We start from the raw sequence: 26011 nt of genomic DNA, 5'->3' as shown, positions 1-26011 counted from the left end.
AAAAGGGTGACCCTTATTCTCCAGGAAGGGGAGGGCGAGGGGAGGCTTTAGCACAGAGAAATACCCTGCATGTCTGGGACAAGCACCAGACAGGACCTCCTCCGGAGACAGAAATCAGAGGAACCTAAGTTTTTCTGACCCTGCCTTTCTGGGTGGGACCAAGGGCTCGTGACCCACCTAGCTCCCTTCTCGTTTTCCCAGAGGAAAAAAGGACTCTGTGAAAGAAACAAAATAACCAGAGTAGTAAAAAATGCACTAATGATACAAGAACAAAACCACCAACAAAGCACGAAACTACAGTGATTTCTAGGATTTAAAAGAATAGATGAATATCCAAAAGGCGGCAATAAGGAGCCATGACAAACTCGGGGCAGCACTGACGGTGCTGGAAAACAAAGCATGCTTTCCAAGGCTCGCAGGACGAGCCGGAGGAGCCGGAGCCCCGCCAAGTGCCGCGTGGCAGCCAGACCGCAGCCCCGCCAAGGGCCGCGTGGCAGCCAGACAGCTCGGCAGAGGCGCCCGACTCCGCAGGGACTCCCAAGGCTGCTCGTTTCATTTTATGACTATCAGATTTTAGTAACTCCTAGTAACTCTCTTCTCAGGAAGTGGACTCTGGGTAGATGTAAAAGCAAATCTCTGGCAACACTCTACTACCCACCTATAGGACGGACTCCCTGTTTGGGCACATCAGCTCCTTCCCCACCTGACATGGGCCCCTTGGAGGCACGATCCCACTTGGACTTGGACGGAAACTGAAAACTGACCTAACACAGAGACAGCAAAGCTCTGGCCACAGCCTTGTTCCTGCAGACATCGTCCCCCTGGGCAAGGCCAGGCTTTAGGGCAGGGCCAAGTCAGAGAGAGCAAAGGGGCGGCCACCTGGGGGCTCTCTAACTCTCCTCATCTGCCTGGCCCTGCCCAGCACTGTGCCACGCAACTAGCATTGCTCCGACCATCTCCAAGGAGCTGTATTTCCCCTGCCTCTGGGTGGCCCACAGCATGACCTGGCCTAGAGTTTAGCACATACTGGCAGTGACCTACCAGCTGATGAGGCAGTGGGGGAGGGGGAGATGGGAGGCAGGGAGGGGAAAATCGGGCACGCCTCTTCCCAGATCTCCTGCTGTCCCTTGTCGATTCTTCCCTCACAGCATTTCGCTGAGCCAATCACACACACATCAGGACAGTAGGGCTGGCCAGGCCCTAAAGGCCCATCTAGCCAAGACATTTCAAATGAGTTTAATCATGGAATCCTTTGACCAAGCAGAATCCTGCTCCAAAGCTTCATCTATGCACCAATCAGGATGGACTGTAGGAGGGGGTGTGGGGAGGAGAGAGAGGTAGGCTAGGGTAGAACCACAGAAACCCACAGGGGGATTCCCGTAAGTCTGGACTCTTCACAACGCAAGCGGAAATAGCTCACTAGATCAGCCCCCTCATTTTGTAGGTGGGGACACGGAGGCCTAGGGAGGCAAAGTGGCCTCAGCAAAGGCACACAAGTGGCTGGTAGCAGGGCTGGGAGCACTTCGTCTGCCTCCTCCAAGAATCCAGGACAGCAGGAAGCACACCTTCCTCCCATCTACATTGCCCACAGCACCAGCGCCAGTCCTGCCCAGAGGGACCACACACAGCACACCATAGGCAATAGAAGGAGCTGCTATTTAGAGAAGCAAGCCACCAAGTCAGACTGACCGGGGCCCAAATCCCAGCTCTGCCACCTACATGGCCGTCTAACCCTGGGCAGGTCAGCTCCTCAGTCTCCCAGCTATGGCCGCGCAGGGCTGCTGGAAGGACTTGGTGAGCTCACAGAGCTGCACTGGCTTCTGCGAAGAATCACAAATGTTACCTTTTCCTCCATGCCCTCCTCTCTCCGCCAGACTCCTGCTCAGTGAGTCTCCCTGAGCTCTTGCCTTCCAGTTAAGAGAACATCCAGAGGCCTCTTTGGTGCGGTGACTTGCCTGGTGGAGACAAAGTCATAGCCGCAGTGGGCGGGCTAGAATTGCCTATGGAGTCCAGGGACACCACACTGCAAAGGGGAATCCAGCTTCAACCTGCAGCTCCTGAGTTCCTGGCTAACAGGCCCCTTCAAACACTGTGGCTCCTAACTTGACCCTCATATCTGAGCCACTGGGCTGGAGCAGCAGGCCTCCACCAATTGGCCCGGCTGTCCCCTGGGCCATCAAGTTCTGCCTGGTGTGATTGTTGGAAATGCAACCAGTCACATCTCAAGTCGCAGCTACCCCAAGAACCAGGAACTCCTCTCCTTGCCCCAGAAACCTCAGGTCAGAGTTCACCAGGCCAGAAACTAGAGGGAATCTCCAGGGCTCCAGAAACAATCACAGACCCCTGGGAGGAGGATAGCCCAGCAGCCTGGGACACCCCACCGACAAGAACCCTCCAAGGGTTCTGATCCACAGGTGACCAGACCTGCCAGCATTTCCACACAAACCCAACCTGTCACAGGCCAATCAATCTCTTCTGCCCCAGAGGGACCAAAGCCCAGAAAATCCTCTGATCATGTCTCAAAGTTCCAGAAAAATCTTAGTTATAATTTGCACCTCTCACATCTAGACTGGATTTTTTTTAAGTTATTTAATGTTTATTTTCGAGAGAGAGAGAGTAAGAGAGCACAAGTGGAGGAGGAAGAAAGAGAGAGGGAGACACAGAATCTGAAGCAGACTCCAGGCTCTGAGCTGTCAGCACAGAGCCCGATGTGGGGTTCAAACCCACAAACATGAATTAATGACCTGAACTGAAGTAGGATGCCCAACAAGACTGGGTATTTTAAAGTCAGAGAAGTATAGGTAAAAACTAGAGAGAGGAGGACCACAGATTTGGATGGAGGATTCCCTAGTCTGACCTGCCATTTTGCAGATGAGCAAACATAGTCCCAGACGAGGGTGTGTGTGCAGGGAGAGAGCCAGGCCTGAAGCCCAGACGCCCTGCCTGAGTCCGGGGATACCACACCACACAACTCCCACTGTCCTCGTGAATGGGCCCCAGCAGCTGTACAACCCAGGACCCTGCCCCTGAGTCTCTGTGCAGGAAGGCCTGTTACACAAAGGGTGTGGCCGGCCCCCTCGAACTCTCCCTTGAGCCCCTTGGAGCCCTTCTGAAATTGGAGAAGGATCGGAGCCGGGGGAATAGATGCGAAAGTCAAAAACCAGGGCTAGCGCCCTGCAGTCCACCAAGTTACCTTTGGGCATAATCTGATGCATGGCGACAGAGAGGAAGAAGATGGAGTCGCTGTAGTAGGTCCCTGAGCCGGCACTGAAGTGCTTCTGCATGGCTTCCACCACTGGGAAGAGCTTGTCTGTCAGCACACCGACATCGTGGAAGACGACCTGCGGCAGGACGATGAAACCACAGGAGTGAGCAAATCGGCTACAGATGCCCGCACACGCCACTTCCCCTCCAGGGGCCATGAGCAGGGCGTCCCAAGGGAGGGTTAGGAAAACGGAGAACGATGGTGAGCTGGCCGTAAGGACAAGGACCCCATGTGTCAGACTTGTGCAGGCATGAATGTTGGGGGGCACGCAGCAGAGGAGTGGGGGCAGTCCCCAGTCTGCTTTCTGCTTCTGAACTCCAAGCTGGGCCACCGTCAAACTGGAAACCATGTTAAAACGTCCAGTCCCGAGATCTGGGACCCTCAGCATTGCCTTGGCGTCCGGCGCCAGCCTCGCCGCTCTTGGGGGCCACTACATGTGTCAGATGCTCTACCTCCCTGTCCAAGGGTGTATATAGGAGCGGGCCACTAGCAAATGGCCCCAGAAAATGCCTAGTTCTGCAGCAGATTCATCCATAAATGCAACCATCATTTCCTGGGGGTCCCTGATGCTTTGGAGGTGTGATGAGAGGTATAAGGAATAACCAGGCACTGCTTTCTGCAAAATGCTTAGGGTCTAGAAAGGTCACCAGCTGCTGAACAGAGCTCTGCAATTTATGAAATACTTTCACGCACACCAACGTCGGTGACAACCCGGAACTTCAGCGAGGCAGATGTCACTCTTAGAGCTCTATTATAATTACAAATTATTGTAATCACAAATGAGAAAGAAGAGGCTCGGAGAGGGGACACTTTCCCAAGGTCACATAGCTACTAAGTGGCAGGGCAGAACATGAACCCTGGTCTCTAGATTCCAAGTTTCACAATCTTTCCACTACAAATGCATCTGTTTTCTCAATAGTAACTGCATCAGCGTGGCCAGGACCCTAAGGAGTTGGTTTTTCCTTGTCTGACATCATTCCAGATTATAAATCCATCCCACGTACAGCCCAGCCTCGCACAAGCTACCAAAATACCACACTCTGCTCACGCAGGTCCTGCACAGTCTCCCCGTTGCTCCATGCTCCCCAACATATAGAAGACCAGACCGCACAGGAGTGGTAAATGCAGCCCAGGCCAGAAGCCTGGGTGTTCCTCCTTCTCTCTCACAAGAGAGCTGCCGATGACCCTTTCAACCTCCCTCTTCCTTGGTAGCTGACAGGACAGGACAAACTTGTCAGGCTGTCACGTGCCACTCAGCCACCACAATACCAATTCCAGGACACCAAGTGCTGATGGGCTCTGCCAGCAGGAGAAAAGACAGGTATGGGTGGTGCAGGAGAAGTCCTTAGTGGGTGGGCCCCATCCCATCACCCACGTCCACCCTGCCCTCTGCTCCCCCGGGCTCAGCACGTTACCTGCCCAGCCTGCACCTCCACAGCTGTCAGGGGCCAGACGGTTAGAATGACCACCGCTCACGGCCCTGAGGTGGTCGGCAAACCTTCCTCTCCCTTCTCCCTACTTTAGGTTCTGTGTTGGGCCAGAAACCTGTTTTTGTCTTAACTCACTTAAGTGTTTGCTTTTGTCTAGAAGTCCACTTAAATTTCGGGTACACCACTAAACTTTGAAAAACTTTCATATTGCGTTAGCTTCATCGTTCTTGTATCTCTTTGTAAGTCTTTTAAAAATGTATTTCACACTTTTCTCCTAATAAACTATTTTCCTCTCCTTTTCCTGACTCCTTTTTCTCTTTCATGACTTCTTGACCTGAGATGGAGAATCCTGACCAGTTCTGCTGTTCCCCAACACAGATGCCAAATTATGCCTTTTACCTCCTACACCCCCACCCCTGCGCTCCCCTCAACCCACCCATGACTTCCGGGTTGCCACAGACCCTAGGTTTCCCCACCTCCTGCCTTGTCCCCCCAAACCAGCCTCTATTGTGCCTCTAGAGCAACTTTCCAAATATCCAAATTCACTTCCTCTCTTCTTGGCTTCAAAACCTCCAGTGGCTCACTGCCATTAGTTATTGTCTAACTTCTCAGCAAGGCGTCGAAGACCCTGCACTGGTGATTCTGGATGCCCCCGACACCCTCTCTCCTCTGCAGACTGGGAAGAACTGAACCAGGCTGTCCCCACCCTGTCCTACACCCTTGTATACCTGCACCTGCTCTTCACACCATGGGGGACTCCTCCAGACCCCCATGTGTCTGGTAAACTCTTACCCAACCTCCCAACCTTGCCCAGACACCAGCTCCGGCCTTGGCTCAGCCTCCCACGATTCATCACGTCCTCCTCTGCACCCTCTGTCACACAGAGAGAGGCTCCACTTCCCTGTCTGACACCTCTACAGGTCTGTTTCTGTGTCTGGAAGATGCTCACTAAGGCCAGAGGTTATGACTGCTCTGTGCCCCGTGCCCAGCCACTGGCCACAGGACAGGCCTTTATAGAGGTTTGTCGAACTAAACGAATTTACTAATTCAGTAATGAAGGCATTAAGCCAATCTGAAATGATACAGAATGTGTTTAACAGAATATCTGTTATGCAAAAATAATAACACTTAACTTGTAGGGTGGCTTTTAGGACTGACTAGGACAAGCACCTCGCTCACAGGCTGCTGCACTGCACTGACTCCTAAGTATTAGCATTCTGTCCCCTGTCACCATCCTCGGACCCCTGAATCCCCTCTCCTCGCAGATCAGTCTTAACTCATAAGCCAGCTTTTCCCTCGGAGCCTCATTACACCTCCAAACCGTAGCTGGAAGCAGGAATTTGACAAGCTAGGAGCTGACAAGAGAGCTCTCTCAGATTTGGAAGCCTCTGCATTCATTAAAAAGGAAGACAGAGAACAGATATGTGTAACCAAACACACTCACGTACATACACACGCAGAGCAGAGCCTGCCGGAGCCCGGCTGGGAGAGACCGGCTCGGCAGCCAGCTTCTTCCCCTACCCACCCCCCCCAAAGCTTCACGGGAGACAATTACCTCCTATCAGCATTAATAGATTTATGAGGACAAACCGTACTCAGCACACTGTTCCAAATGCTGCACAGTGAAGCGCCTGCCCCAATGAATATTTCATATAATAAATCTACTTAAAGACAAATTAATATGTTCCATTAACACGTAGCAAGAAGCAAACCACGGACACTACAAGTGTGAATCAAAACACCCAGGCCTACCAGGGTCTAAAACCAGTTTGCAAACTGTGACCTTCCGAGGGCAGGGGCAGGGTCCGGCCCCAGGTCTGGTGCCTGGCAGGCGGCAGTGAGGCAAGAGTGACGGAAGGTGAAATGAGGGAGAGAGGCAGAGAAAATGTCACCCCTCCCACCCTTCCTTCCATCTTTCAAATCCCCAACCTCAGGGGCTGTGGGGAGAATCGCCAGACAACCCAGAAAACCAGAAGGACTATGAAGTGATTCCCACATTGAAGGCAACTGGCCAATGAGAAGATCTAAAACAGTGGTTTGCACAAATTTGACTATGTGGTTTGGGGGGTTTAGAGTAAAAAGTCAACCACTATTTGTAACTTTTATTGATTTATTTATACATATACTTAAAATTAAAATCCCATTACTTATAAAATACTGTTTTTCTCACACCCAACTTACAAAATGATTCCTGTGAGCTTTGCATGAGCATCCTCAACTTAAGAGCCTTTATCAGTCTGAGTCAAGTCATCCAGAGCCATTTTCTAGAACACACCATCCTTGTCACCCATTTAAGATGTTGGGTACAGGGGCACCTGGGTGGCTCAGTCAGTTAAGGCTTCAGCTCAGGTCATGATCTCATGGTTCGTGGGTTCAAGCCCCACGTTGGGCTCTGTGCTGACAGCTCAGAGCCTGGAGCCTGTCTTCAGATTCTGTATCTCCCTCTCTCTCTGGCCCTCCCCTGCTCACACTGTCTCTCTCTGTCTCTCAAAAATAAATAAAAAACATTTTAAAAATTAAAAAATAGAAAGATGTTGGATACAGCCCCCTTGTGATTTTACATAGGACAGTGTCATTGGAAATGGTATCCCAACTCACAAGGATCCATGTTCATGTCACCAAGGCAGTTGGGGTTTTTTTTGTCAGCCTATAATCATAGATCTGTAGTCAGTTACTATCTTCCTTATATTAGTGATCTTAAAGGCTCACTTATATCAATATTCTACACTTGTAATTATGAAATCAAAACCCCAGGAACATTGACTAAATTTGTGTTAAATGTATTTGCTTCCTCTTATTTTTAATTAATTCTGTCAAGTGACTTCTAGAAGCACTTAAAGTCAATAATGACTGAGGTTGTTTCAGGCTAAGGTGTTCTCCAGCCGTACTTTATTGTTCAAATAAAGCATGTAATTGAGACAGCACTGTGTAATGTAAGAGACTCTGGAAAGACTCAACTCTTTGGAAAAGGGTAATTTCGGGATGCGGGGAGAGGGGAAGCTTGCCTCATACCTACCATGCACAACATGTTCTCGACATTTCCAACAGGAGGAGACCAAAGCAACCAGAACGGCAGTCTGGAGTCAGGCAGAGGTGGACATCTCTGCCAGCCTGGCCCTGGGCTTGTGGGCACAGACAGGCCTGAAGAGCCAGGTCATTGCCCCTCTACACATGCACAGAAGACTTAAGGCAATGCCCCGCCTTAGTGCAACTTGGTGGAGAAAACGCATTTACCACTTGGCATGCACTACTGGGAGTCATGTCAAACCATGATCTTGGAGCCAAGAAACGAGGTGACAGTGGCTGGCTCTGGAGACAGCCGGATTTCCAGGAAACACCAAGGCAAGGTCTGCCTGAAGAACATCAGCTCCTCCAGCCGAGGACACAGTGCCACAGGATAGCGGCATCGCCTCCCCGTGCTCAGCCAGAGGCTGTCCCCAGAACAGATGCTGGAGGGAAGAATGACAGCACAAAGCTCTGGGAAACCACACAAATCTAACATTCCTGGTGCACCTGCCACAGCCTAGAATCTATGTCCTACAGGAACAGCAAATGGGTGTCCACTTGCCCCGAGGGGCTGCCCGGAGCACAGAGTAGGAAGGCTTCTGCACCTGCCTCTGGACTCATGCCCCCAGCAGCACCAGTGTCCAAACTCACCACTCCAGAGCTCCTCCCCAGTGCTATGGGTGCTCAGTTTCATCCCCCTTTCTAATGTGACTTTTATCACTTCGGCAAGATGTCCTAGATGTAATTTAATTTTGCCAGGCAGAAGCACAAACAGCTGAAGGGGAAAAAAGGAAGCCTGCACATCTAATTTCCAAAGAATTCCCAATGTCCATTCTCATGACCCACTTTACTTCCAGCTCAAAAGCTACAGACCCTCCCGCCGTCCTCACTACAAGGTGTCCAGCTGCTACAAAACATTTTGTCTGGTTCCCTCCCCCACCCTCATCTCCACCTCACACTTACTGCACCATCAGAAGTTCCCAGATAACCAGATTTGTAGTGAATGTGCTGAGATTCCTACAAGATTCCCTACAAGATTTCAGCAGAGTCCATTTCTCCAAAACCTCGAGTTGGCCAGGGAAGGGGGGACTAGGAGGAAACACGGTGTAAAAGAAACAGGTCCAGTATCTCAGAAAAGACTCCCCGGTCAGCAGGTGACTGAGGGTCGAACAACATGACCCCGCGGGCAGCAGCCCCATGGCCAGGAGGGTAGTTGGGATCCAAAGCTCTCCAACTGCAGCGTGCAGACTCCTGGGTCCTCCCCCCAGATAGCGGAGTCAGTTTGCAGGACAGCTCAGGAATCTTCATCTGGAACCCGCGTCCCAGTGACTGTACCGCAGGTGGTCCTCAGGCAGTGTGAGCAGCGCGAGCAGCGCCCCCACTGGACTCAGTGCCAATCAGATGGCCTCAGGGTGCTGGAAATCCGCTCTGGAAATCACACTGCAAGAAGGCTGTGGGCAAGCTTCTCCAGAGGAGAAGACCGCGGTGGCAAGAGGTCCAGAACGTCTTCACCTGAGGAGCAGCAGGAGGCTCTGTAGGGATGTGCCCCAGCGGGGTAGGAAGGAGAGACTCTACAGTCTCACCCATGTGCCGGATCCTTCCCTCTACCTCCTCCATCTCTCCTCTCTCAAGTTTGCACCATGTCCGAGTTTCTGGCCCGTAATGGAGAGGGGATGACTGTCGAAGGTCAACCCCCACCCCCTTTCAAACCTCAATTCTCCGTTGACTCCAGATGCCCTAAGAGAGGAATCAAGCGTCAGCCCCAAGGAAGAGCAGGCCACCGTGACAGGAGGAGAGAAGAACCCGGACTCAGGAACTGGACACAGTGCCCTCCTGTGCCCAGTGTGGCTGCACCCACATTCCTTACCCTTTGCACTATGCGGTCCTCCTCGCCTCCTGTGGGAAGGAGGTCTTTGGCAAGCAGGTAAAGAGATAAAGACCTTATTAGCATAGCAACACGGACACGTTGCGAGGTTGACAATAACAAGGAAAAGGATGCAGTGTCTTGTAGGTGCTCTGCTCTGTAGGCCTTCAAACATCCGGGCCCTCCTGGGGAATTTCCAGGATGACCTGGAACCACAGCAAACTACTGGGAAGGAGCCATGTCCTTGGAAGGCAACACACGGAGGGGAATGAAGAGGACAGAGGGAGCGGCCCAGACACTCCTCTGAGGTGGACTGTGAGTGAACCATAACGCGACTGCAAAAGAAAAATGGAAGCATTAAAAAAACAAAAAAAACAGGTCAGTGCCATCTTCCGGTCTCTGTGTTCATGACCAGCCAACACTGACATCAGACTGTGGCTTCATGACCTTCCAGATATTTCTGACCCAGCGGAGGGGCTCCATCACTGGACATCCGTAATTTCCACAGCACAACGCATGCAGCCGGTTTCACCTTGCCGCTCGCCACCTGCCACTGGGCCTCCAGGCCCCAGCTCCCTCTTCTCAACCCCAGTGCCCTCCCTGGTCACTCGCAGCCTTTTCCAGCACTCACTAAGGAAGACATTTAGTGATCTCTTTAAAGCAGTCCTTACCTAGTGGTTATAATCATTCCTTAACTTGCCTCTTACAAATTAGGAGGTTTGGTACTTAACATCTAATGCTTAATTTTCTGACAGTAGAAGCCAATTTTCTACAATATAGTGTTTTCCACCCCAAAAGATGAGAGACAGTATGAGACGGAAGGAAAGCAGCCACAGGATGGGGGAGATGGAAGGAGAGAGAGAACTGCAGCATCAGGACGGTGCTGTGAAGCCTTGGGGTGCGCAGCCTGGTCTATCGGCTCTGAGAAGTCCACTGACTGTAAGCCGTCGTCGGGTCTTCTCCAGGCTCCTCCATTCGTTCTGTTTGGGGGGGCAATCTCCCATGACCTCTGACCTCCCAAAGAACACTGCAGTCTTACCAGAGTGACACCCAAAGGGACGCACTTAGCCAGCAGCAGCTTCAACCCGGCAGGCAGGAAGTGACCCCCGGTAGGGGCCCTGCCCCACAAGGTCCCCACTCCCCTCCTGGCCCTCTGGCAAGGGCCACAGCTGGAGCCCAAGCAAGGACCCGTCAGACTCCAGGACAGCACCCACCATTTGCCAGCTTTCCTAGGTTTCATGTAACCCTTTGCCCAGGGCTTTCCTAGCTGCAGCAAACTCGTTGGGTGGGAGGGAAGGGGGCGGGGCGGGGTACAAAAGATACTTCTAAGGGGCACACAGACCTCTCCCTTTAATACTGATGGACTGATTTTGATATGTAAAATACTAGAAAATTAGCAAAAACACTTCGGAGCTATGATTTCACAGCTAACACCTAAGTAGAGGATAAGAAAAAAGATTTAAAGAAGAGGAGCTGGTTTAAAATACACATTAAGTCGGTAAGGCGGCAGGCGGTTATGGGACTTGGGCAAAAACCGTGAAGGAAACATTCAAATGACCTGACTCTGGAGACACTGCTCTGTGTGCATCACCTCTTCTTGGGGGTGAGATGATGTGTTTAAAATGCCAAGCACAGCCCCGACAGCCCGGAGGCGTTCACAGCCTGAGCGGCGCCTTCCTCAAGGTCGGGCTGGCTGGCGTCAGAAGTGGACCTCCTGGCTCCTCCGGGGCGCCCCCCCCCCCATACCTCCAGCCAAGAGCTCCGGCCCCCACCCTGGCCCATCGGGGCACCACACCCCCCAACCCACCAGCCAGGCGCTGGCACCTGTGCATCGTTGCTCCGCCAGGAAATGAGGAGAAACGTGTGTCAGCAGCAGCGTGGGCAGACATGAGCTCATCCAACCCTTGCCATGACCGTGCCCTCCGTAAAGGGGATGTCGCCGGTCCAAGGTAGCCTGCTGGATGGCTGAGGCCCAGATCTGAGCCCAGGCCTTTCTGATCCTAGAATGCGAGCCACCTGCCAGTCACTGGGGACTGCCCTCATTCCACCTTTCTTCTTCTTTTAGTCCCTCTCGGAGGGCAGAGCCCCACTGACTTCCCAGCCTTCCGGAGGCCACAAGTCCATGCCTGGATGAGTGTAGAGAGCCTTGTCGTGCTCCTGAGCACCCTGTCCCTGGAGGGTCCCGAATCGCACACTCCCCCTCACCCCAATGCCTGTACCTGCTCAAGCCACCGTCCTCTCTCCCTGGGCCAGGACACCGGCCTCCTAATGGGCCTCCCCTTCATCCTCTCCTCCACACAGCGGCCAGAGTGGCCCTTCTCCACTGGAAACCCAGCAGGAGCCCCTCCCGTCACCAGTCATAGCCAGCATCCTCACTGGCCCTTCTGTGCTCCTGCCATAGGGCCCCCAGGCTGCTTCCCCGTGCCACACCAGGCCACCTGCCGCCCTGGCCTGCACTCTCCCTCATGGTCATGGCCGATGACCAGCTCCACTCCTCGGGGCCTCTGCTTAAACGCCACCTTCTCAGTGACAGTGTCCCTGCCTGTCAACTAGAAATCGTGACTGCCCCACACTGCTGAGGCCTCTCATCCTGCTAACGCACTGTGTAGCTTACTCACCTCCTAGAACACGGCACCATTTCCTCATTTGCTTATCATGGAACAAGAAACAGATGAAATTAAACCTGGCCCTTTTTGAGCGTCTGTCCAGGCAGCAAAGAAGACAAATGTTATTAGCTCATTTAATCCTCTTCCTGTCAGAATGTGAGCTCCACAAAGGCAGGACATTTGACCTGTTCTGCCTCTTTTGTTCATCGATACACCCAGCATGCATCAATGTCCTGGGGCAGTGCTGGCGCCTATCAGACTCACGGTAAGCATGGCTCAGTGAAGGCTCACAGAGCACCCCCACTGCAGCTATATGGACCTTAAACATGCTTTCCTGAGTGTCCCCCAAGGGCCAGCAGCAGCCCTTGGCTTCTCCTCTGTTGGTATTAATCTGCTCTGGCCCTAAGTTCTTGGGATCTGAGAATCTTCCCTCAGACTGTATGAGAACACAGACCACTTTCCTGAGGAGATGGATTCACAACACGGGGAAAAGACTGGTCATCGGGGAGCACCAGGCCACTGCTGCCCTGCAAGGCAGGCCCCCAACACCCACTCAGACACCCCTCACCCCCACTCAGTGGCCAGAGGTTCAGGCCTAGGGGCCCATGGCTAGGAAAGTGGAGACCACTTTGCTGATCGTGGAAGTACAAGTGGGAAGCCACATGGGCCAGTGATCTGACTCTCATGTTCAGACAGGGAAACTGAAGCCCAGGGAGAGTAGAGAGGCTCTCCCCAGGCTACACGGCAAGTCACTGCCCCCCCACCAAGCCCTGTGCCATCTCAGACAGCAGTGCAGGGGTGGAGGGGAGACTGGAACGCCGGGCCAAGCCTCTTGTGGAACGCTGGCCAAGTCTCTTCTGGAACACCGGGCCAAGTCTCTTCTGGAACACCGGGCCAAGACTCTTCTGAAACACCAGGCCAAGACTCTTCTGGAACACTGGGTCAAGACTCTTCTGGAACACCGGGCCAAGACTCTTCTGGACCACTGGGTCAAGACTCTTCTGGAACACTGGGCCAAGACTCTTCTGGAACACCAGGCCAAGTCTCTTCTGGAACACCGGGCCAAGTCTCTTCTGGAACACCGGGCCAAGTCTCTTCTGGAACACCAGGCCAAGACTCTTCTGGAACACTGGGTCAAGACTCTTCTGGAACACCGGGCCAAGACTCTTCTGGAACACCAGGCCAAGACTTCTGGAACACTGGGCCAAGCCTCTTCTGGAATACTGTTCCAAGTCTCTTCTGGAGCACTGGTCCAGAACTCTTGGGCTGGCACTAAGGAACACTCAAGTTTGCCTTCAAAGTTTGCCCACTTCCAAGTGCCCCTCAAGCTTCTACCTCTTAACACAAAAGCAGCAGGGCCCATAACCAGGAAAAGGAGTCTGCACACCCAATGCTGAGGAGAAGGCGGAGCAGGCAGGGAGCACTGCCCCAGACAGGAGCTTATGAGACTTCAGACATGCGGACTCCTAACCAGGAGATGCCTGTCCACATGGCCCTGGAGAAACTCAAGCACATCTGTACACGCAGACACATACCTGACGGTCACTGTAGCGAGGTTTTGGGTGACAAAATGCGAAGAGCCCAGTTACCTCTTATCAGGAAGATGGATAAACAGCTCTGCCCACAGGAAACACTACAGAACAGTTAAAATACGTGAACAAGACCCACACATATCAACTTGGATAAATCCCAAAACCATACACTGAATGAGAAAAAGTAGTGTCAAAAGGATATAGAGAGACTTGTATAACTTATAACTGTTTAAAATATAGAAAGCAATAAAAAATAGACAGATACATTTTTAGGGACACATATATATGTGGTAAATGTACAAAATCACCAACTCCACAAAGCTCACCACCTTCTCATGCGTGATAATGAACACCTCTGGACAGGGAGGAAGGGGAAGAAATAGGAGCAAGCTTTAAGCTAGATATATTTTATTTCTTAAAAAAAAAAAAAGAAAAAGGATCTGGGGGCACCTGGGTGGCTCAGTCGGTTAAGCATCTGACTTCAGCTCAGGTCATGATCTCACAGTTCATGGGTTCAAGCCCCACATAGGGCTCTGTGCTGACAGTTCAGAGCCTGGAGCCTGTTTTGAATTCCATGTCTCAGTCTCTCTCTGCCCCTTCCCCACTTGTGCTCTGCTTCTCTGTCTCTCAAAAATAAATAAATATAAAAAAAAAGAAATTAAAATTTAAAAAAATGAATCTGAAGCAAATACAGCACAATGTTAGCACCTATTTAACCCATATAATAGAAACATAATCTGTTACCTTTTTTTTGGATTTTTCTCCATTTTGATGTGTCAGAAGTTAAATTTTCAGTGCATAAAAAATAAAATACTAAAAAGAAAAGACAATACTAAGAGGAGAGAAAGCAGGATTGTACAAAATAAATTAGGTTAAAAAAAAAAAAACCTCTGTAGACTAGAAAGCTGACACAGTGGGCGACTCAGGCACAATACTGCTGGGTCCTGATTTTCAGACAGAACTTGTGGGCACAAGACCACTCCAGGCTGTGAGGTGCCCCTTACAGAGAGTTGAGGAAGAGCTCCAGGGAATGATTCAAAGGAAGAAAAACACCACACACAGAGATGTTCTCTGTGGCTTAGGGTGTGAAAAATCAGAAACTCCCAGAACAGTTTACAAAAGAAATGCAGTAACACACTACAATCAGACAAACGGTACGCATGAGGTAAGACAGAAAGACGGGAAGACGTTCTCGAGCTGTGCCATCACAGGTGGGTCCTACAGTAAGTCGCACCGAGCAGACCCAGAACCAAATGCCCCAGCTGTACCAAAAGCATGCCCATGGGCGGGCAAGGCTCAAAAGCAACATGGAGGCTAAAGATGGTTTGGTCGAATTAGACGCATAGTTTTATACTCTCACAGAAGCAGGTCATGAAGGGCTCTCAGTGGGGTCAGGGAGCTGACCCCTCTCTACCCAACACCTGCCCACTCTCTCTCCACCACCTGCCCACTCTTTCCCCCCACCTGCCCGCTCTCTCCCTCGCAACCTGCCCCCTCTCTCCCCCCCACCAACCTCACGGCCCAGGGACCAGGCAGATTCCTTGAATGGAACTCTCCCATGGAGCGGTGAGAATCCCCTTCCCTAATTTTGGCTACAACAAGCCCTCAAAGACTTCCATAAATCCATTCCAGATGCTGAAGGTCACAGAAAAGGCTTGGAGTCAACAGCTCCAGAAACCAAGAGGCTAAGCAGCAGGATCCTACTTCATCTCCCGGAGCCAGCTGCCTGAGACACAGCTTTGGCTGTAGGTAAAGAGGGATGTTTTCACTTCGCATTCGTTCGCACAGTCTAACACCTCTCTGAGCGAGCCAGGTAAGGACATGGCTTCCGTTGCGCACGTTCCTGATCAAAGCAAAAGCTGCTCCATGAGCCTGAAGAACAGACAAGTCAATGGGATCAACCTCCGTAAGCAGGTTACATCCTCTGCAAATACTGCTCACTAACCTCAATTAGCAGCGTCGCTGTTGGCTCTTCACTGATGAAGGGAGTCACTAGCCGAGTTGAGTTTGACACCAGCACACTGAGAAATGACACTTCAGACAAGCCACAGTGGTGCCTGCCATCAGCTCACACCAGGGAGACTCCATGGTAGACTGCAGGGTGACCGGCGTCCCTGAGGCCGGGCACCGTGTGGCCATGCTCCCAGAGGGCAGCCCACGTGCCCTATCCATTGCCCCCACCTTCCATATGCATAGCCGGACCCCGGGAGGGCGATCAGGTACCGAGATTCCAGCTATGATTCAGATGTCAGCAGTGGCTGACCAAGGATGGCCAGTTCTCCAGCACCCCAGCCCCAGGGACCCAAGACCAAAGTCCCACTGAAATAACAACCACAGGGCACTGGTCCGATTCCCTCCTGTGGTATTTCCAAGTCACTGTCTCCTCCCCCAACAGCCATTCTCTTGAGCCCAAAGCTTGTTCCTTTTCCACAAGGAGGAACCTGGGGACGACAGGGTGTAACCCCACTGGGCTCGGTGACTGCCTGGCTCTTATGTGGCACATACACAGGATATAATAGAGTAAGCAGGCCCGAGAATCTCTGTGCCAGACCTGCCCTTTAAGGAAACAAGCCTCAGCATCCCTGCAGCCAACTTGGGCATGACCACCTGCAGCCAGGTCTGACCTGGACACCAGCTGAGCAGCTGCAGACCAGCAGGGCAGGCTCACGAGATGGTGGTATTGGAGGGCTGGACCCAGGCAGGGTCTGTCCACAGGAGGGCAGGACACAGACTTGGACAGGATTCATGGGGGACAGAGGAGCCATGCCCAAGGTCCCCAGCAGACACCCAGTATGTGCTGGGCACAGACAGGTCCCTTCATCCCAACCCCACGATGTTTTGAGGCAGGTGATATTACTGTGCCACCTGCGTGGGTAAGGAAGGAACTCAGAGAAGGCAAACAATTCCCCACCGCCTCCTTGAGGGAAGAGCTGCATCTCAACCCAGACCCATCCACAGTCAGCACCACACTCATTCCAGACAGGCATGTCCGCCCCCACTCCAGGCTGAGCTGAGGCGGGGAGCACACCTGCCCCCCCCCCACCCCCATATGGCGGCTTCACCAGCACCACACACAGAGGCATTGGATGGCCGGTAAAAGCAACAGGCCATCAGAGAGAGCGGGCTCTGCAGGTGGGGGCCTGAGCTGCACCTTAAAGGCAAGCTGGGCAGCAAAAGAGGTATCCTGAGCACCTACTGTGTGCTGTGCACATTGGCTCATGTAACAGAGAGCCCGCTCCCTGACACACAGAGACCCCCCCATGACAGACACAGCAGGACTGGGGTTGGCGGGGTGCAGACCCTGCAGGGGATGGCAGGGCAGTCCTTACACCAGCCCCCCGGCTCTGTGGCCTGCGCCCGAGGAGGCCCACACAGCTTCACGGTGGAGCAGCTGCCCAGGGGTGTGAAGCAAAGCCAGTCTGTGTAAGACACGTGCAGGGCGGTCACAGGTGGGCGCGGCCCGAAAAATCGGTCAGGCTAAGAACCAAAACAGAAGACAAACACGCATACGGAGACCAGCAGAACCCACAGAAACAGGGAAGGCAGGCAGGGACACAGCAGGGGCAGGAGACCTGGGTCCCAGACCTTTTGTCCACCAACACTAGATGAGTGGCCTCGAGCAAGTCGCTCGGCCTCTCTGGGCCCCAGTTTCCTCATAGGTGACATGAAGGGACAGGACGACACAACCTATCCAGTTCTCTCCAGCGCTAACCTCCTATGACTTGCGGCCAAACCCAGGAGGTGGGGTTCCAAGCATCACAGTCCTCTGAGACCAGCACACTTGCAGAGGCTCCGGCTGGTCCTGCAGGACAGAACCTGGAGGAGGATGGAGATGTGCACAGGCGCTGAGGTTCCCTCCGAAGGGAAGAAGGGGAAGAAGTTACGTGTGCAGGGCCCCAGCGGGCAGCAAGCACAGGGGCGCCAGGCCTCCTGGGATCCCGGCCTCACAGAGCACTCCCCCTTCGGAGAGACTAGAATGACCCACCGAAATAAACAGACATCACAGGCACTAAGGCAGAGTGCTTAAGAGGCCGAAAGACTGCTCAGCCACTTGAGCTGTGTGGCTCTGAGCAAGGTACTAAGCCTGTGAAACCTCTTCCTAGGGAAGAATACCCCCCTCCTCACAGGTCTGATCACTCTGAGGATTAAACAGGACAGCGAGGGGAGAATCTGGCATGGCGCCTCTCACTGAAATGGTGGCAACGGCTGCTATCAGCAATGACAACGGTAAACATCTGAGAGAGTTTACATGGCCCACCCTCCAAGGGCAGAGGCCAAGACACGAATCAATATCTCCCAGAGATGAGGGAGAAGTCAGCAAGAAGGACCTGGTCAGAGCCATTCCAGGAACTACCCCAGAAAGAGGTGAATTGTGGCTGCAAGACCCAACCCCCCAGTATCTTACCCTTCCACTCTGGAAAGGTCTAGAAAAGACCTTGTCCCTTGATACTTTCTAGCACCCAGTTTCCACATGCCAGTAAGAGAGCCATGGAATATTATTCAGGGCTCAAACGTCCCTATCCATCTTACAGATGAGAAACTGAGGCTCAGAGACACTGAAAGGCCTTGTCAATGGAATCCAGAGTCAGAGACTGGAACCCAGGAACATGATACCTGGGCAGGACCCTGCCCACCATACCTCAGCTCCAAGTGTCGGCTCCAGGCACTGCCTACCAGCTGGGGGCTCTGGGCCGGTCAAGAAGCCACAGCAGCCCTACCTTCTCTACCTGAATAAGGTGCAAGAGCTAAGTAAAAGCCCCAGGACAGAAACACAAGCCAAGCCCCTTGTGCTTCCCCTAGACCAGCACTGGTATCTCTTCTTAGTGATACAAGGAGACAGTTCTGAAACTCAGAAAGAATCTCCAAAACACACCTGGCTCTTCCCAGCTTGTTTCATGTTGGACAGCTTCCTGGGTGGAGAACCTATATTAAAAGCTACAAGGAAATCTTTAAATCAAGAGGCCAAGGAGAGATGGCCAAGGACTCCAAATGTTGGCCAGACACATGCTGACAGAATGTCGGAGAGGAACACGGACGCCCAGCAGCCCACTCTTCGCTTCCGGAGGCCCCAGGAGACAGCCCCACAGCCTGTATTTATGCTTCAGCATCCACATATGCTGGCAAATTACCTCCTCCAGTTCAACAAACTTGTGCAGACTCACTCTACCCAAAGTCCTGGGCTCTACTACATCCTGGAAACACAGAATGCAGGAAGACATAGCCCTGGCCTCCAGCAGCTTGCAAAAGGGCCAATCTCAGCACAGCGGGGGTTCAGAGAGAAGGGCCAACACAGAGGCAGTCAGGACTGGCTTCCCATACAGCTGGAACCCACCAGAGCTTAGTCTTGAAGAGTAACAAGCTAAGCAGATAAAGAAGAGAGGGATGGGTGTTCCAGGGGAGGAAGTGACTGAGCAAAGTCCCGGAGGCATGAAGGGCTCAGGGTGCACCAAAACTCTGGACGGTTCGGTAAGGCAGAGCACTGTGAGAGGCGGCCGGGCCAGCACAGGCTCTGTGGCTCCTTCTGACTGTTCTGGAGTCCCGATGGCCCAGGCTATGTCTGAACACCGCCAACCAGTCAGAAAGCCAAGCTCTCACTCAGCCAGATGGCCCTTCCCCTTCTGGTCATGACTCTCCCGCCAGGTACAGGAGACAAGGCCAGTCTGTTGCCCCAGCTGCCTCAGTTTCCCCCTCTGTAAGATTGGGGAAAGTCACATCCTCCCAACTTACTATGCATGCCCATCCCCAAAGCTGTCTGCCTGCCCCAGACAGGCCCTGCAGCCTCCCAAAGCCAGTCTTGGCATACCTGGAATCCCCCGTCCGATGTCTTCCTGCCCCTCCCTCCACCAGACAGTAGGTGGTCTGGGGCACCCTGAGCAAAGCTCGCACTATACCTAACCCTGCACAGGGTTTTCACACAGTGTCTAATCCACTTGTCTGTCTGGCAAAGCCTACAAAGCCCCCTCAGACTCCCACAACGACCAGGACTCAAGGAGCGTGGCCATCTGGGCAGGTTTCGCAGAACCTGCATCCTCGACTGCCATGATGGCCTGACGAGAGCAAGGGCCCCTCGCAGTGCTCAGGGAGGTAGGAGCCCCAAGGGTAAGGCCCGAGACCCTGCTAGGAGGGTGGGTAGGAGCAAGGGATATGAGCAAGCTCTGGGGATATGTGGGTCTCTCCAGCAGCCTGGCTTTTCAGAATCACTTACAGTTTATTACTTGACAAAATTCTCAAAAAGTTTATGAACAATTACTGTGTGCAATCAGGCCACAAAAACAAGGCAAACACCATTAAAAAGAGACAAATCTGAATAACGCTCACAGTTTACTTGAAATGGAACCTTCTAGAAACTTCTAGAAAGGAACATTCATAGAGAAGACTCCATCCCTCAGAAGACACAGTAGGATCATCCATATTGCCTACACCACATGTGCCCTATAAAGCACACACTCCAGCTTCACCATCCTAACAGGAAACAACAGCACCCACTCTAGAACACAGGCCAAGTCAAGCTGGCATTTGCAGAGGAGGACTGAGGCCTCATCCTCCTAGCAGGAAAGAGAAAGCATGGGCACAACTAAACACCAAATGAGGCCAGTATCCAGTGTTTTGGGGGGTGGGGGGCGTGAACACAGAGCATTGTGATGAGCTGTTGGGAGGTTGGAGGGGAGGATCTGAGGAGAGAACACTATAGTCTGGGAAACTGAGGAAGCCTCAGAAGAACATGAGGACACCCTGTGCCTCAGTCTAAATCTCTGCCCCAAATTCATACGTTGAAATCCTAAATCCCAGTGTGATGGTATTTGAAGGTGGGGCTTTCTAGAGGTGATCAGGTCATGGGGGCCCGGGGGGGGGGGGGGGCGGTAGGTGGCGCTTATGAATGGGGTTAGTGCTCTTATAAAAGACACCCCACGTGAGGGCACAGCAAGAGGTTGGCAGTCTACAACCCAGAAGAGGGCCTTTGCTGGCACCTTGCTGGCACCCTGGTCTTGGACTTCCAGCCTCCAAAACTGTGAGGAATAAATATCTCTTTTGTTTTTCAGCCACCCAGTCTGTTGTATTTTTACTACAGCAAAATAAGACAAAGACATCATGAAATAAGCCTGGGCAGATCACAAGCAAGCTCCACTGCCCTCCGACTGAACCAGTAAGCAACTTGCTCTCTAAAATGATGCGGAAAGAGCCCCTCCCCCCAACACGTGTACTTAGGACCATGAGTAGCAGCCACCCTTACTACCCAGCCACTTGCCACATGGCAGGCCTCATGGCCACCTGTAAGATCACATCTGAGGGGAAAGAGGTCAGGGGATTATATCCGGGGCCACACTGTTCCCAAATGTCACATATTGCACAGGAGCCCAGGTCTTGGGCTCCTCCCCTGGCTGGCACAGTACAGCCTCTGCTGGGGACAGAAGCGGCGGTGAGCTCCAGCGAGGAGAGGAAGAAGAGGCCAGAGGGGGAAAGTGCAGTCCCAGGTTGGCGGGACCTATGCAGGGCAAGAGAGGCCAGCCCTCCAGAGACACTCGGTCCCACCCACAGAAGGATCACTGCAAGGGGCTGCTTAACAGTAATCACCCCAATAAATAAAACAAATGGCTTTAATTTAAAGCGCATTATGTTAACAGTAGGCTTTGTGCCAGCTCAGGGGGCCTGGCTCCGCTGCTCAGAACAAGCACCTAAAACAGGGCTGGGTACACAGCGTTGCCTCCAGTAAAAAGCCCCGCTCCGTGCAGTCAAGTGACAGGGACACAGTGACCACCCGGCCGACAGCAGGGCAGTGCCGTCCTCCCCACCAAGCCGGCCTGTCAAGACTGGACACTCCGACCACTCCTCCAACTTTCCACCACGTGCCAGGATACCTGGGGTGCAGACTGAGCCCAGCTGTCTCTCAGGTGGGGAAGAGGGACTACTCTTTCCCCTAAGGGGCAGGCCGCCTCCCTTCCGCCAGATGGCCCACCCACATGAGGTGGGATACGGATCTCCTGTGGATACACCCTGGGAAGCTGAAACGCTGCGGGCAGGGCCAGGCCGGGGGTCATTTGGAGGGGACAGGGCAGGCAGGAGGAGGCTCGGGATGCGCAGACACCCTGCCGCCGCCCCCGCACCCATGCACACTGGTCCCTCAGACTGTGACGCCAAAAAGCACTGATGTCTTCTCCACCCGAATGCAACCATCCAGCTTCGGTTTCATCCACCTCTTTTCAAAGGGCCTCATCAAAGCAGGCTTACACCGGGCACAGGAAGGAAATGACTGCCCACGATCCGATCGCCAGGCAGACTCCTTTTCATTTCAATCTTCCTTTCTAAAACCTGGAGGGAGACGCCGGGGGGGGGGGGGAACGCGTGTGGAGAAAGAACAAAAACAGCTCTGCGTGAGCCCCAAGGTGGTGGGAGAGCAGTGCGGGCCCAGGCGAGCAAACATGAGGCACGGGCGCCCTCCAGTGGCCGCGCGGAGAGCCACATGCAGCTACTCAGGCCTGGGAGGGGATTTGCGGAGCAAGCGAGCAGCTCTCCCCTTACTGGGTCTCAGGCAAGGTGGGACAGGCAGGGGAGGCTGGTGGCCCAGTGTGGGCTGCACTCCTGTAGCTACTCCACCTCCTGATCTTGTGGCCTGGAGGCCTGCGCACTTACTCTGGAGGGAGCTCCCTCCAGCACATCCCCCCCCACCCCCCAGCAGTGGACACACCACATGGGTTCCCTCCAGAGATAAAGCTCCCCCAGGGCTGACCCCTTGGTCCCTCTCAGGTACAAGGCTGCTGGAAGGCTAGCCCCCAACAACCAGCAGGACTCTGGCTTCCCCTCCCCAGCCAGAAAGTGTGTCCGTGGGGACACAGTGCAGTGAGGTCCACTTGGAATGGGTGAATACAGGCCCAGCACCTGGCAAGCTCTTGCTGGGGGGTGGGGATGGGTGAGCTGGCTCTCAACCCACTCTCCAAAAAGGGAGCAGAGGCTGCTGATAACACTGATGCCCAAACAGAAGGCCGAAGGGCAGGGGCTGGTTCTAACCCCAGCTCCTCTGTGCGGCACTGATTACGTCACCACCCGCTCCACCCCAGGCTGTCAACTCACCTGGAGGACACTGTGCCCAGAGATTCAGAGCTTCCTTCCGGTTCCACAGCTTGGTGATTCCGCAGTGTTCTGGGAAGGCAAGGGGGGTTTACTCTGCCCTTCAGCAGCTCGGTCTTTGTTCAGACTGATGTCACTGGGGCCTCCAGACGGGGTGATACAGACTGCGAGGTGGGCCAGCCCTCACTAGCTCCCACTCTTGTGGGCATCAACTCCTCCCTAAAGCATGTCACACAGTCCAGCCCCATGACTCTGTCTGAGGGCTCAGGTACGTGACCTGACCATGTCACACAGTCCAGCCCCATGACTTTGTCTGAGGGCTCAGGTACGTGACCTGACCTATCAGCCTCGCTCCTTCCCCTGTCACAGTGATGCGCAAATGAGGTGTTGGTGAAAGCACTTTTATAAACACTAAAGCGCTGAACAAATGTTACAGTTATGGTCCTGATAAAGACCTCACGTGAGTAACACCATCTCATTGATTTTAGGGAAATTACTATACACAGCAGAAATTTCTAAACGCTATACTTCAGAATACAAGTGTTTCCAGGGATGTTATAACATCTCTCCAGGTGGGGAGGGGAGAGTCAAGACACCTGGCTTTTCTTGTAAAATGCATTTTGGTAAACACATAAGAAAAATTACCAAATGCATTCACACAGTTGTCCTTATCAATATGTAAGCATCTCACCATTAGTCATTAGGAAAATGCAAATCAAAACCACAATGAGATGTTACTTCACACTGTCGAGCATGGCATGATCAGCAAGACAGACAACAAGGGCGCCTGGGTGGCTCATTTGGTTGAGCTTCTGACTCTCAATTTTGTCTCAGGTCATGATCTCACTCTTTGTGACATCGAGCCCCGTGTCGGGCTGCACACTTCGAGTGTGGAGCTTGCTTGAAATTCTCTCTCTTCTCTCTCTCTGCCCCTCCCAAATCATGCACCCCCAAGTCACTCTCAAAATAAAAAAAACATTAACAACAACAAAAAAAGGACAACAAGTGCTGGTGAGGATGTGGAAACACTGGATTCCTCGTACCCTGCTGGGAGGGACGAAGGACAGTGTAGCCGCTTTGGAAAACAGGCTAGCGTTTCGTCAAAGGTTAACACGGGACCTAGGCACTCCATGCCTGGGTACACACCCAAGGGATCTGAACACACACACACACACACACACATACACACACACACACACACACACATACACATAAAAACTCATACACAAATGTTCACAGAAGTATTTTTCACAATAGCCAAAAAGTGAAAGCCACCCAAATGTCCATCAATTAATGAATGGATAAATGTGGCACGTCCATACAACGGAATATTATTCAACCATAAGAAAGGATGGAGTACAGCTACATGCTGAGTGAAAGAAGCCAGATACAGAAGGTCACACACTGAATGAGTCCATTATTATGAAAAATATTCAGAACAGACAAATTTATAGAGCTGGAGAGCGGTTTCGTACTTGCCAGTGTGAGATAAAATGGGGACAGGGGAGTGACTGTTAATTGGTACGGGGTTTCTTTCAGGGGTGATGGAATGTTCTGGAATTAGTGATCATGGATGAATGGACTTGAGAATGTTAAAATCCACTGAACTATTTTAAAGGGGGGAGTTTTATGGCATGTAAATTCTATCTCCATTTAATTGCAGAATAAAACCAAACAAACAAATGTGCTCATCTGTCCTTTGAAAAATGATCTACGGGAACAGAATACAGTCAGGAAATGGTGAGGAATTACTCATGGCTAACACTTGAACATTTCATCTGCACATCGAGGCCCTCACAGCGTTTACCAATCACTCATATATTGGTGCGATTCATCTAAAGGAGGATCCCTGACCTATGTTATGGGTTTTGCCTTATAATTTTAACACATTATCGGTGTTATCTGTGAAATTATCCAAAGTCTACTGTATAGGATACAATAATACCATGTTCCCTATAGATCAATGACAGGTTTCTCATGAGAAGCGCGCACTGACACACAAGATACTCCAGTTATTTCATGAATACATTATAAAAGACTTCCACTAGTAAACGTGTTTGGTACAGAACACTGTTCTCTAAATCCTACAGTATAAAATGTAAGTCTATCTTTTTTTCTAATGTTTATTTATTTTGAGAGAGAGAGAGGGGGGGGGGAAAGAGAGAGCGCGCTCGTTCGGGCTCACATGCACAGGCGAGCAGAGCAGAAGCAGGGATAGAATCCCAAGCAGGCTCTGCACCATCAGCACGGAGCCCAACGGGGGGCTCCAACTCATGAACTGCGAGATCATGACCTGAGCTGACATCAAGAATCAGACACTTAACTGACTGAGCCACCCAGGTGCCCCTATCTTTCCAAAGAGCCTCTCGTTGTAGGACAGGTGTCCACGATCACCTCCTTCCCAGACTGTCCACCTCGTTCAGGTTTCATTCACATACCAGGTGCCTGCTGCTCTGACAAGCCGGAGAAGCTGCATTTCAGTGTCGCCTGTTTGTCAATAGCTTCCTCAGTGAGACAGCCAGCATGGAGGTCTTAATGCTTCTTCCCAGGCTGAAAAACCCCAGATCAGACAGTAGGTCCCAAGGGTCCCAAGGACCTGAATTCTTGGCCTCCTACCGCATGAAGTCCAGGCCCAAGTGCCCTTCCCTGATTACGGTGGGTGCTCTGGACAGGCTCACTTGTTCTGGGCAGGACATAGACCTTGTATGCTGTGGAGGAGAAGCAAGAATGAAAAGCTCTGGAGGGCTGAGCACAGACTGTCCCCAAGTTGAGGGACATTCCCAAGGGTCCTGGAGGAAAGGAAGGACATCCTGGGCAGAGAGTACAGCTTGTGTAAAGGCACATTCGACACAGTCGATCTAAGGTGCACACAGGAGGATGAGAAGCAGAGGCTGGAGAGGAGCGCCAGGCCCACAGCACAGTCGGCCTTCCTAGAAGTTGGGACTTGATTCTGTAGGTATCAAAGAGCCACCGAAGGCCATGGAACCTTCCAGGATCCTGACAGCAGCTCTACTGGCCACTCACTGGGCACAAACACATGGAGCACTGTAACTCTTGCCTCACTGCCGCTCCCCCACCATCAGTCTTCATCCTGTAAGATCACCTACTAGTCCTATCCAAAAATCAGAGCTTGAATCGCCTCTGTGCAACCATTGGGTCAAAATGAGGCTAGCAACTGGACTGAATTAACACTCAGTCCAGAACGGACTCCCTGACAAGAAGAGCCAGGAAATCAAGGGAGATGA

General features: G+C 52.4%; 1 protein-coding gene across 1 annotated transcript in view; it reads right to left on the bottom strand.

The window, feature by feature from the left end:
* XXYLT1 (xyloside xylosyltransferase 1) overlaps positions 1 to 26011 on the bottom strand; it is a 158617-nt gene that overhangs the window by 131341 nt on the left and 1265 nt on the right. Inside the window, exon 2 of the mRNA XM_029939609.1 lies at positions 3194 to 3341. Coding sequence (XP_029795469.1) covers positions 3194 to 3341 — 148 coding nt within the window. The remainder of the gene's footprint in view (positions 1 to 3193; positions 3342 to 26011) is intronic.

Source organism: Suricata suricatta, chromosome 5 (assembly GCF_006229205.1).
Source record: "Suricata suricatta isolate VVHF042 chromosome 5, meerkat_22Aug2017_6uvM2_HiC, whole genome shotgun sequence".
Taxonomy (NCBI): Eukaryota; Metazoa; Chordata; class Mammalia; order Carnivora; family Herpestidae; genus Suricata; species Suricata suricatta.
This window is presented reverse-complemented; position numbering and strand designations above follow the sequence as displayed.